The sequence below is a fragment of the Delphinus delphis genome, chromosome 14 (genome assembly GCF_949987515.2).
Source record: "Delphinus delphis chromosome 14, mDelDel1.2, whole genome shotgun sequence".
Classification (NCBI taxonomy): Eukaryota; Metazoa; Chordata; class Mammalia; order Artiodactyla; family Delphinidae; genus Delphinus; species Delphinus delphis.
Window position 1 is genome coordinate 29,374,806 of NC_082696.1, and position 14,070 is coordinate 29,388,875.

A 14,070-nucleotide genomic window follows, 5' to 3' on the forward strand; every position below is an offset into this window, starting at 1 on the left:
GTAGCCACTAGAAAAACCCACATACAACTATTAAACACCTAAAATGTAATTAATGTGACTAGATAAAAAATTTTTGCTTTACCAAATAGTATTTAATTTAGACTTAAATAGCCACATATGGCCAGTGGCTACTTTTCTGGACAGCATAGCCCTAGATAATTCTTAAAAGAAAACTGGGCAACTATTTGTAAATATAATATGAGTAGATTCCAGACAGTTTGACAGTTCACACCTGTTTCTTTTTCCATCTTTATATTTTCCAGTGGGGTATTAAAGAAAAGATTGTTGGACTGACCAGGACATTATTCTAGAATCATTTTTACCAGTGACCACCTGTGAGGCCTTGACTGTATGGCCTTAACCACCTTTAACTTCTCTGTGCCTCCGTATTCTTGCCTATAAAACGGATCATCACAGATCTCTGAAATTCCTTCTGGAGCTAACATCCCATAATTTTTTCATTCATCTTTCACTGACTTGTAGTGTACTATTTAAGTATATCAGCAATCACTTAACTTCATTCCTATCCTTAAAAACTGTGTTCATATATGCATTTACTTTGCAGAAAGTTTACAACAGTTATGGTAAGTAATATAAATGCTAGGGTAAGTTGGTGCCTATTTATCTGCTAAGAGGCAAGAGAATTGCTAGAAAGGATGTGATTTAGGACACATGCTTCTCTATACGAAGTGTATAAATTATTATATCTTTCTGTTTGGAGTACTAATATTTAAGTGAATACATGGCAGCTGCTTCCAATCAGTGTGAACCAATGAAACGGGATCATCTGTATCTATAAAAATCAAATATATGCTATAATGACATTATAGTCAAGGATTTACCTCAGCTCTTTTTACATGAGAAGCATACCCACACAAAATCCTTGTATATGAGAACATGAATAAGTATAAAATATATTAGAGTAGAATAACAGAACCAAGATTTAATTATCACAAATACTTTTCTAGGTTTAATGTTCATCTTTCTGCTATACAAATTCCTCCTCAGGTTAAAAAAAAAAACGTCCTTTCACCAGATAATCAACCAAACGAAATATAGTAACGAAAAAAAATCTTTAAGTCAACTTATTGCCTGTCCTTTTGCCCACCTGGGAGTTATCAGGTATTTATATTTAAAGAGGATTGATGTTTAAAGACACGCTATTGTTCTCTTTGAAGCATTTGAGCAAAAGTCGTGCTCTCAGAGGCTGGGTTCTAATGCGACCAGCATGTGCTCTCCTGCAGCCCATTAACCTTTAATACCTGTCACTCAGCTGCTTACACAGGAAGGTTTTTTTTTTTAAAACCCAGAGAGGAAACAAGGTTATTTAGAAAGAATCAAATGGATAGTTTTACATCTCGAATGTTGGAGAGAAGGCAGTTTTTATGTCATTTAAATGGGTAAGTTGAAGGAACAAAGTTAACAATTACAACCTAATAATTAAATTAAGCACTGTATAAAATAATTATGAAAGAAGTCAGTTCTGCTTATTTCTAATAAGAAAGTCAGGGGATTGCTTTGCTGTCAACTGCAGATTCAGCAAAACTATTCTAAACATCATTTCTAAAAAAAGCATAATTTTATGACAATGAGTTTTCCAAAAAGTGAATTTATTGCTGAATTTATAAAAATCCAATTCTCGCTTATTCACCAGGAGGATGAGGTGGACCCCAATGCGTACAGAACAACACACGAGCTTAAGGCTTTACCTGACCCAGTAAAAGTGTCAAGCGCTCCATCTCCAGTCGTGGTTGTGGTTTCACTGCTGTTCAAAGGCTCTGTTTTGACTGCAAGGAGAGACACTACGTAGAAGAATAAGTACATGTGAGTTTTATTTCTAACTTTATATCAAAGATGCAGACTGTACGACTAGTGGCTTTTCTAGCTACCATGGCATGCAAGAGAAAACTTGGGAAGTCGATGAGGAGAGTTTTGTTAATTTAGCTTCTAAATGGACATGCATTTATAGAGGATTTAATCTAAAAATCTTCTGCCTAAGCTGGTTTTCTCGAATCTGGCTTATAAAGGCAGTCAACCTTACACAGTGAAACAGCAGTGCGTGTATTTGCATTTTTAAATCACCTAAGCACACTCTGGTATTATAGTCAAAAGGCAGAAGAAAGGAACCGTCAGTCAGTCTTTAGCACATTTAATCCAAATCGTAACAAAGAGATTTACTGCTGAGATTTTATTCTTCCCAAGATGACATTAAAAAAAAAAAAAGATTGCTTAAGAATACAACGAGGCATACGCAAATACAGAAACCAGGGGTGTATTCATATGGTGGTTGAAAAATGAAGCACTCAGTAAATTTCTGCTCTACAAAAGCCAAAAGAGCCATAAGGTGTTGGGCTTTTTATTCCAATGGTATAACAATTTTTAATACATTATAGACATAAGCATAGAATACGAGATGGTTTCTACAACACTAATTGTATCTTTTGAAAACTCTTTCATATATTATTTCTCCTCTGAGGTGGTATATTTTGGCAAAATCCTCACTTGGCAATGATGTAGCCACTGAGGTATACATCACTGTCATTATGAGATGCAACGAGTTTGGCAGGGGCAAGCCTCTACCCATTTTGTCACACCATATTTTCCCTTTGTGGCCAGAGCTCCATGTATCACAGCAGCAAGGGAATAAACTAAATCATTTTCTGCTTAACACCTCTTATGTTTCCTGGTCATAAATGGAATGACACAGTTCAAAACCTCAGAAGCAAGCAGAAAACTATGAAGAAGAAAGCTGAAGACTCGCCCACCACGGACAAATATGGCCAAAAGAATAGTGGGCTCAGAGCGTACCCACCAAGCAAGCAAGTCAGCGACGGTACTCTGTTAGAAAAGCAATTAATGATGGAGAAACATGCAGTAATGATTATGTTCCCTTTCCACATGAAGAGAATTGGCTGGACCCTCCCTCAGTGAGCTCTGGGGTTAATTTAGCATCCGGGATTTAACTATGTCATGAAGATTTGCTGGAAGATTCAGAGTCGAACTGTAAAGGTTGGAAAGAATCCAAACTCTAAACCACACTGCCTCACAGGCAGCACTAACTAACCAAGAATTCCTTTCATCTGTATAGAGATGATCCAGAGTAGGGTTTAGAAAGGTGTAAAAGCTACTCTCTATGATGCAATGTCCCCATCTGACTTCTGACATGTGACAAAAAGGAATTGTCCAAAGCCTCCAGCAAAACTAAGATAAGAGACTTCCAAATTCTAATCATGGCTAAATTCCTATGTAAACATGTCTAAATCTATAACAATATTTTTAAAGTAGATGTATTAATACTAATGGTTAAATATATTTCACTTGTGAAGTGGGGAGAGGGGAAGCAGAGTATCTAAAAAACTAACCAAGCTAGACATGAGGTTTAGTTTTGTTACTTTGGATCCCAACTTTGAGGTTTGATTTCAAAAACTTAGTATTGGTGTTGATTATAATCTCCTCAATTTGAAAGTTTCAGGTGGTCAAAAGGAGAAGGAAGAAAAGCCAGAGAGTTTGAAAGGAGAACGAAGAAAAGCCAGAGAGAGAGTTTGTGGTTGCGTTCATTATCCTGGAATCATCTCTCATTAAAATTTTAAAGGTCTGCTTTTAGTCAAAGACAAAGGAGGCTCATTTAGCTGAGAAGAGGCATCACTAGAAAGTATATAAAGAGAAGCATACACATCAAGATGTGTTCAGTGGACTAAAACACATGGATTTAAAAGTAATAGTTAAATGGATGCTAACATTTGGGGGAAAACATTACACATTAATCCAAACTTATTTTTCATATGTGGGTAAGAGTTGAATAATAGGGAAAAGGGGGAAAATTAATCATGCTGCTACAGAAAATAATTTATGTTCACAGGAAGGCAGCATCAGCAAACATCTCTTGAGTAAGATGCAAAGTTATTTTGATTTGATTTTTATAGAGAAAGAAAGTAATATTAAGTAATAATAAGTTTTTTTCAGGAACAGAAAACTTAAAGAAGTGAAATGGGCATTCTTTATATGATTAGCTGATTTATTAAAAAGATGTTAAAATACAAAGAAGTGTCTTAATATTTAGAAAACAGGTAATGACTATAAAGTAAACATTATGATAATTATAAAGTTTGAAAAATGGAAGTCGTTTTCACTACAGGTCTGAATATATTTGAAATGTATTCCATTTTCTTTTGTCTTGCTTTTGTTTCCACACATTTAATATGTGCAAGACACTATTGGAAAGATGTTCATCAATGAAACAAACCTAGTTTTATGTGTCTGTTTTCTAAAACTTATAAAAATACTCATTCCAAAAGTTTATGAGTGTACATTCACTGTCATGTTCAAATGTATTTTTTTTTTACTGTATTCTATTTTTCTTAAGTTAACACAGAAGTTAAACAGGGCTTTTAATTTATTTTAAGGACTGTGACCAATATCATTACAGTTCATGCTATCAAATGGAAAGAATAACCTTCTATAGAAGAAAAGCATCATCTTTATGAGCAAAATTCAAACTCACAACATAAACATTTTGATTTCAAAAGCTGCAATCATTTTTTAATTCTTAGGTTAGAGAGTTTTGTGGTTTTATTCTTCTACATGCTCGAAATAAGTGATTCAAGGTTCATTTCCCAAAAGGTGGGATGGAAAGTCTACATACATATAGCACTTTGTACAGAACCATTACTTCAAGAAATAATTATACTGCCAGGCCCCCTCCACACTAGTTATCCACTTGCAACTTAGATGTTTTTCATAAAGCCAAATAGTAAAAAAAAAGTCAAAGTCATTTTATTATATTGACATGATTGGCTTTTATTTTTAACCTTCAAAAATAATTGATCTCTGTGGACTAAATCAAGATTGCATGAGATTACTGTCAGCTATGGCTACTAAATCACTGATTTTCTCTCTTTACATCCCAACCTTCTTGCATACCCTCATACAAGTATTTTCAAAGCAAATTTAATCTTGTGCCCTCAGATTATCTTTAGAACTCAAGTACAACATTAATATATATTAATTATTTTTAGAGGAAGTCTATGTTATTATCATAACTTAATGCTCATGTTCATTTTTTGCAATATTAGGCTTAATTAACCCTTGAAAGAGAGGTAACCCAAGTACTTTACATTTTACATTTCATCTTCAGAGATCTGTGTTTAAACTGGTGTCCACTTAAAAGACTATATATGTAATTCCAAATATACTCCTTCCTGAACCACAAAATCTCACATAGCCACCTCTGACAACTTAGGTTCTACAAAGAATTTCAGGAGGAGTTAGATCAGGAAGGATACAATTTACAACACTGCAGGGGAGGAAAGAGGTATTGCCTACTAGTTTTATGATTTATGTTTTTCTAAATTAATTTTTTCACTCAAAAACCTATGAGCACCAAGTGTCTTTCATTTCTAAATATCCATGAAGTATTTAGTTTTGTAAAATAATTTGATGATGCTTCCAATTTACGGCTTTCATTCCAGAAAGAAAATCTAAAAGGAGTAGAGCCACAGTAGTAGCTGGTTCTACTGCACAGACACATAATACTCAGAAACAAATTCATCCCATGTGAATCAATCATCTATATATTAAAAACTCTGGGAGATTCTTTTCTATGCTCTACAGATTTCAAATATAGAAAACACCATAAACCCAATCAGAATGTCTGATCTTGGTTCCCGCAAATCAGAATGTCTGATCTTGGTTCCCCCAAATCTTCTCTTTGAAGTATTTTCTTAATCTCCATGTAGAATCAAATATTCCCTCCCTCTGCTGTGCACCCACCTTGAACACATTATTCACTCATTATTTTCTTTTCTGTTTCCCTCTGCTAGACTTTTGGTCCCTTGATGGCTAGTATCATGTTCTATAGGTCATTGGGTTCCCATTTCCTAGCACAGAACCTGGCATATAATAGGAACCTGATACATTTTAAGTTAGAAAGTGAAAATTCACATTTAGACCCTATCCTAAGCACTTCCAATAAATCTAAGTATTTTGTATATAAAGTATAGTTAATCATGTATCTTGACACCATTAGGGAAATTAGAATCTCACTTATATATGGAAGTAACTTTTCACATGATTGGCATGCATTTACATGCATGTACATACATATACATGAAGTAGCATACATGAATCTATATCTGGGTTGGCAAACTACATCTCAAGGGCCAAGTCTACCCCACGGTCTGTTTTTGTATAGCCCATGAGCTAAGAATGACTCTTACATTTTTAAATAGTTGAAAAATATCAAAGAAGAATAAAATTTTGTGACATAAAAATTTTACGAAATTCGAATTTCAGTGTTCATTGATCAAGTTTTATTTGAATATGGTCAAGCTCATTTGTTTAAATATTGTCTATGGCTCCATTTGTGCAATGAAAGCACAGCTCAATAGTTACAACAGAGACCATATGGCCTGCAAAGCTGAAAATATTTACTATCTGACCTTTTACAAAGAAAGTTTGTTGACCACTGATCTGTATGCTAAGATATGATTATATTTATTATATTTTTATTGACAGTTCTTCATTTTAACAATTTCACAAGTGACAAAACTTTGAAAGGAAAATCTAGGTTCTAATATAAATCTGCAGATGTAATTACAGAATTAGGATTAAGGTGATGAACCCCTTTAAAAATTACTTTAAGGAGTAATGTAATATATTTAAACAGCACCAAGGTAGTAGGGTAGGATATTAAGGTGATACTATTGACTCATTTGTATCAGTAAAAACTATCAAAATTATCTTTTTGAAAATCTAAGTTAATGGAAAGATCTTGAAAAGCCACTAAATTAGCTTTTGCTTTTGTCTTTTGTTTTATTATAATAATAATAAACTGTGGCCAGTTTACATGTTCTAAATGCAGAAAAATTTATTATCTGACCAAACACTGGAGGGCCTTTTAACACACTGACTGCATGTTTCCATTTTCCTTAAAAAGCTGTTGCCTAATTATTATTGAATTATTAATTAAGGAAAATATATTGGTTTATATTGCCCCAAATTTACATACATTATATGATTTAAAACAAAAGCTTTGACAGTAAAGTATTATTATCCTTCTTTTGTAGAAAAGAATTAAAGCTCAGAGAGGTTAAGTAACTTGTCCAAGATGACACAGCTAGTAAATGTAGTGCCAGGTTTCAGATCCATGGTCTTCCTGACACAGAAGTCCTTTTTTTTCCCACATGGTCACACAACTCTTAAACATTTATACTAAGAACAAGGAAAACTTGATGTTTCACACTTAAAAAAATTTTTCTGTTGGATATTAGATGTAAATTACTAAATATTGATTGCATATATTCACTATTGTAAAGTTGCCTATGTTACATTAATATGTCAGGATAGAACAACAGCCAGTGAGCTAAGAATGTTTTTTACATCTTAAATGTTTAAAAAAAAAATCAAAATTAGAATATTTTGTGACATGTGATAATTATATGAAATTTAAATTTCAGGGTCCATAAATCAAGTTTTATTGGAACCTGACCACTCTCATTCATTTATGTATTGCCTATGGCTGCATCTGAGCTACAGTGACAGAGCTGCATAGATGAGACAGAGAGACAGCATAGCCTACAAAGCCTAAAACATTTCCTGTCTGGTTCTTTGCAAAAAAAGACCCTTGAGTGAGAATTAAGAGGAACTAAATTCTGGCAACATATTTTTTAAGTATGAAAAGTGTATTTTAAGTGTGGAGTTAAAAAAAAAGAAACTAAAATGATAAAAATTTACTAACGGGCATAATGGAGTACTTTTCATCCACTGGTCATATATTCCAATTTAATCTACATACAGCAAGGTCCAGGCAAACTGTGCCTATTCTAACTGTTTGCTTGTAATGCACATTTCTAACAGGTCGTGAGCTCTTCTTTTTAGTGCTAGAATTGGGTGGTTCTACAGAAGTTTTATGTGGTTTTGTTTTAGTTTTTAAATTTTGATAGCATGTTGACTTTTGGTTTGGGAAAAAGTTTATATTATATATATATAAATATAGGAATGTAGTTAATATATATAGTTCAAAACATTTTAAGAGATTTAATATTAATTTATAATTTTAAATGTATAGCTTTCATCACTGGTAATTTTTTAAATGATGGATTTTTAAATGTTAATATTACTTTAGGTATTTTAATTGGAATATTTATTAAAGTCTGTAAAATAGGAAATATCATTTTGCCATGTTATGAATTTAATTTAATTTATGAAAGCCTATAGGCTATGGAGATTGAGTTTGTGCAGAGGCGCAATCTGCTTCAACTGCTCATTGACGTGACAGTTGTGTTGAATTATCACTTAATAAACTGATAGAAAAATAGTAGATGCACCCGTTTGTGCAAAATTATGAAAAAACTAATAAAAGAATACTACTGACCTAAGATTAGAATACTAGTTGATAAGAAAAACATAGCCAACTGTTATCAATAAACAACTAAAAGGTGTGTTCATGTCTCCTTTTTTTTTTTTTATAACAAGTACTGAACACAGAAAAGAGAGTGCAAACAGAAATAGCAACAGAAAGCAAACCAGAAGGGCAAATCCACACACCCAAACACATGCAGTGTACCATCATCTCTCATACTTGTTGCGGAGGAGGGGGTGTTGCAACTCAGCAACCAGTCTGCAGTGTTTAAAACAGTCATGTTGTCCCCTGAGAACAGGAACAGCATAAGGGTTCATTGTCTGAATGCCTGCTCAGTGTACGAGAATAGTCTTCAGTGCTTGTACTGGTTTCTGACCCTTTTGCCAAAATTATAACTGCATGGTATGACTTCTACATTTTAGTTTATCAGGTATGTTTTAGTTCAGTTAAATATACATACATGGTGATTAGTGACCTTCAAAGTCTGATTTCAGAGTGCATGTTTTTTTTTTTTTAAATCTTATTATTTGCACCCAAGTTAAGGTTTAAATATAAATGTTCTTACTCCACAAGTTATCACTAAACAATCTTATAAATTTGCAATCCTATAATTAATTAGCCAAAATTATAGATGCATGTTTAGAGACAAACACTATAAACAAGGAAAATGTTAATTTACAAAGGGTTTTATGTAAAACATTATTAAATACAGGCAAGTTGCAATCCACACAACTTTACAAAGAAAATTTTAGATTTCACAGTTACTCTAAAATAAGTGGAAAGAGGTGTATCGATTTAATAAATATTTACTGAAAATTTAAAAGAAAATATGATGTGGCAAATGCTGATATTTAATAATATGAATAGCTTACAAATTAAAGCAATTTTCAAGTAATTTTTCACTCGACAAAAACAACTAAATCTACAAAACTTCAAAATAATTGTGAGTAATTGAAAATGCAGCTTATATATGTGTATATATGTATATATGTGTATAGGCTTTCTACGTATACATATTCTGATGCAAAAAGCAGATCGTATTTTCTGACAGGTTGAATGCATTTTATAAAAACAATAGGGTGAAATATTTGAAATAGTTATTATTGTTGCCATATGTTGTGGCATAATTATGAGTTAATCATATGAAAAGGTATCTAGAAAAAAATTCAATTCCTATTTTAAATACATGTTAGGTATTTCTCTCTTTGAAAAGAAAATGCAGCAGATATGGACATTTTTCCATTCCCAAAACCATTTTGAAGAAAAACCATTTTTAAGAAAAATTTTGGAGTAGACTTTCTCTTAAAATTCAAAATAAAACCAAAAACTAATAGAATTTCTTTACCGTTTTCTATTTTTGTTGTTGTTAAGTAAGATCAGAGAGTAAATCCTTGGGCCACATTTTTTACATTTTGAAAAATATGTACAAGGGCAAATACAAAAAGGAAGCCTTGCTAAAGGCCTTCAAAATGTTGCTCGGGGCTATCTATTCTTTCTGAATGCTTCCAGCTATAGAGGAGGAGCAAAAATTTCAAGAAAATCACCAGAGCAATAAATAATCCATTAACTATATATTACTTGAGTATAATGCTGTGATGTTATTGCTTATGAGATATAATATTTATTTACTAGCAGATCCCTAACATGTAAAGCCACAACAAAGTTTGAAATGTGATTCTGGGTGTCTTCAGGGTTGTACACTTACCTCCTGTCCCATTTGTGGTGACCGATGTGCTGCTGAGATTAGCCTTCTCCAGTTTGGAGCTACCAGGAGTGTCGCCACCTCCAACAAGAGGATGAGGACTCGCTAGGTCCTGCATTTCCATAGACCTGTTGGAGCAGGAAGCAACAGAGAAAAAGTTGAAATTTCAGCAATGCTTTCTTAATAAACTCTGTATATCACTTTACTGAGCATGCAGGTGATCTCACAATAATAGGAATTGAAACCCACAGCTAAGACTTTTTGGTTAATCAGGTGAACGTGACGGTCCATTAAAAATTAATAAATAAGTAAAGCTTCCATGCTAGTTAAGCTTCCTCATTTGTTTGTTATTTGTAATAACCATACAAAAACTCAGATCTACAGGAAGGAATGAAGAGTGACAGAAAGGTAAATTTGTAGGTAAATACAAAAGATTATCTTATTTTTCTCTTAATTCATGAAAGACAGTGAACTGTGTAATTTATGATATAGGATAAAAGTATATGTGACAACAACAGCACAAAGAATAGTTGCCAGGGGTGGGATTGGGGTGGGGATGAATAGGCAGAGCACAGAGAATTTTTAGGACAGTGAAAATACTCTGTATGATATTGTAATGAAAGATGTATGTCATTATACATCATGCAAACTCACAGAATGTACAGCACCAAGAATTAACACTAAGGTAAACTATGTACTTTCAGTGTAGGTTCATCCTTGGTAACAAATGCAGCATTCCGGTGAGTGATGCTGATAATAGGGGAGGTTATGCATGTGCAGGGCAGGGGGTAGATGGAAAATCTCTGTACCTACTGTTCAACTTTGCTGTAAGTGTTAAACTACCCTGAAAAATAAAATCTTAGGAAAAATCAAATCAAAATTGGTCATATGCAAATAAAGCAGTGGTTAGTGAGAAATTTATATCTTTAAACGGTTACATAAGAAAAGAAGGGTTTAGAATCTGTGATCTAAGTTTCTACCTTAAGAAACCAGTGACAGAAAGGCAACTGAACCCAAAGTAAGTAAAAGACAGGAAACAATAAAAAGCAGAAATCACTGAAATAGAAAATCTATGAACAACAGAGACAATTTACAAATCCAGAAGATGATCATTAGAGATACTGAAGATATTAAAAAGGATGATAAGAGAATATTATGAACAATATTATGCCAAATAATTCAATAATTTAGATAAAATCAGACTTTCTTGAAAGACACAAACTATAAAAACTTATAACAACTTTTAAAAACTGTCCTATACCAATTAAAGAAATTGAGTTCATAATTAAACATTTAAAAAAACTCCACGGCCATATGGTCACATTAGTGAATGCTAGCAAACATTTAAGGAAAAATAACAGCCATCTTTTATAAATTCTTTTAGAAAAAAATAGGAAGTAACACTTTTCACTCCACTGTAAGAGACCAGAATTACCCTGATCCGAAGTCTGCCAAAGGCAATTCCAAGAAAAAAAAAATTATGGATTTATGTTTCTCATGAACATAGATGAAACAATATTTCAAAAACTATTATTAAATAAAATCCAGCAATGAAAAGGGTAATATATGATGACCAGGTGTGTTTTATTCCAAGAATTCAAGTTGAGTTAACACTTAAAAATCAATAAATGTAATTCAATATATTAACAGAATATACTTTCAATGGGTGTAAAATGCATTTGACAATATTCATTATCCATTCATGATACAACTCTCAGAAAACTAGGAAAAGAAGCATTTGCCTCCCATATGATAAAGACCATTCTTGAAAAATCTACATCTTATTTCATGATGAAATATTGAATGATTTCTCATTAAAGAAAGATCAGAACTAAGGCAAGAGTATCCCTTTTTCCCACTTCAATACAACATTTTATTGGCACTCTTAGTCAGTGGGAGAAAACAAAAATGAATAAGTAAAAGGGGTAAAGCTTAGAAAGAAAAATTGTTAATTCAATAAAATAGTTAACTAATAAGGACCTGCTGTATAAAAAAAACCCTGTTAATTCACAGGTAACGTAATTGTTTATGTAAAATATTCTGAGAAATCCATTAAGAAAAACGCTACGAGAACTAATGGGTGAATTTACCAAAGTTACAGGTACAAGGGCCTTGCCAATAATAAATAAAAACATGAATCAAAAATATCTGAAACATCAGTCAATGCCTTTCTAGTTCAAACACTAAACTACCAAAACAGTGGCTGTTCAGGAGGTTGGAAGTTGGGTTATTCACAGTCCCGCTCCAGCTCAACTCAACTCCAAAAGGAATCTGAATGCTCAGACCCTTGTTTTCACAGCCAGACACTTTGGGAAATAAAACAAAACAAATACCATGCTTCAGTCTCTACTGAGTTTCTGTACATAATCTTCAGAAAACTATAAATACATGATTTTCAGAATACTATAAATTATTTTGTACATAATGTTCAGAATGACATCTTGAGTCATAACAAGAAGCAGGAATATATGACCCATAGTAGAGAGAAAACACAGTAAATAGAAGCAGACCTGTAGATGACTCAGGATTTGGAATTAGCAGACAAGGATTTAAAAAACTATTGTGTATATGTGAAATAATTTATAGGAAAAGATACGTACACAAGGTATAAACATATAAATATGCCACGTATATAGATATATACATATATGGCATATATACCTATGCGCCATATATATTTTATCTGTATGTGTAATTATGAATATAACGTGTATGTATTACATCTAAATATCGCATATAGAAAAAAACTGAAAACTGCAAAATAGAGCCAAATGAAAGTTCTAGAATGAATATTATAATATATTAAATAAAAAATAGTCTTTGGATGGACTTCAAGGCACTGCAAAAAAAAAAAAATTCAGTAAATCTGAAACTGGGCCAGTACAAGTTATTCAAACTGAAGCAGACAGACAAAATATTGGGGAAAATATTGAATAAAGTAAAAGTAACCTGTGGAATATTATTAGAAAGCAAGAAAGGGAAAGAGACAGAATAATTTCAGAATAAATAATGGCCAAATTTGATAATAAACAGCAACCCATAAAGCCCTGAAACATAATAAATGAGAAAAAGAAAAAGAAAACCAAACCTTCAGCACATTACAGTCAAATTCTTAAAATAAGATAAAGAGAAATCTTTATAGCAATCGGATAAAAAAGACACAGAGGAGAGGAGAATAGTAGGAACCCCCAAAAGTATTATCGGTAGCACACTCCTGATAACAGGCTTAATTACGGTAAACAACAAATGCTGGTGATTTTATCTTCTCCTACCGAACCCACCCAACATAAATATTTTTAGTTTAATTGAACTAATAAATGAATAATTGCTTATTACATGCAAAGTACTGTCACAGGTGTTAGGCTTGCTAAATGGAGAAACCATGGTCCTACCCTCAAAGAAATTTATGATCTAAATGAGAAAGCAGATCCTGTGCATGGAAAACTACAGTACATTAAGTATCCAGACAGAGCCTGGGGCCACATCCTGGAGAAGGTCATTGAGAGCTGCGTTCCCTCCCTCTGACCAGAGGCTTGTGGGGCTTGGGAGACATATGAATAGGTTTTTCCAGCTTTACCACGTGTCCACTACTGGGTTATGCCTGAAGGAGTTGTATAGAAATTCGATAAGTGGTTGGGATAAATGCTGCGTAGAAGGTAAGAGGCTCCGTAAGAGTTAGGAGGTGGATGGGGCCCTCAGAGGGGAGCATTCAGGAGCAGAGGCCAAAGCAAGACAGAAACCTTTGGCCAGAGAGGTTTCATCACACTAAGTTCATTTTAGGGTGCCAGGGGAATGTGCTGTCAAACTTGAGGAGTTTATCCCTCTTTTTTTGTTTTTCTGGGTTTTTTTGACCGTGCCATGCGGCATGTGGGATCTTAGTTCCCCGACCAGGGATCAAACCAGCGCCCCCTGCAGTGAAAGCGCAGAGTCTTAACCACTGGACCGCCAGGGAGTTTATTCTTGACCCATAGGCAATGAGGAGGCATCGAGGGTTGTTGATCTGGGGAGG

At 33.4% G+C, this 14,070-nt stretch overlaps 1 protein-coding gene across 1 annotated transcript in view; it reads right to left on the reverse strand.

Moving 5' to 3' along the window:
- Positions 1-14,070, reverse strand: part of EYA4 (EYA transcriptional coactivator and phosphatase 4) — a 259,130-nt gene that overhangs the window by 58,083 nt on the left and 186,977 nt on the right. Inside the window, exons 4-5 of the mRNA XM_060030523.1 lie at positions 10,065-10,189; positions 1,710-1,802 (exon numbers count right to left, since the gene is read on the reverse strand). Of these exons, the coding sequence (XP_059886506.1) occupies positions 1,710-1,802; positions 10,065-10,189 (218 nt within the window). The remainder of the gene's footprint in view (positions 1-1,709; positions 1,803-10,064; positions 10,190-14,070) is intronic.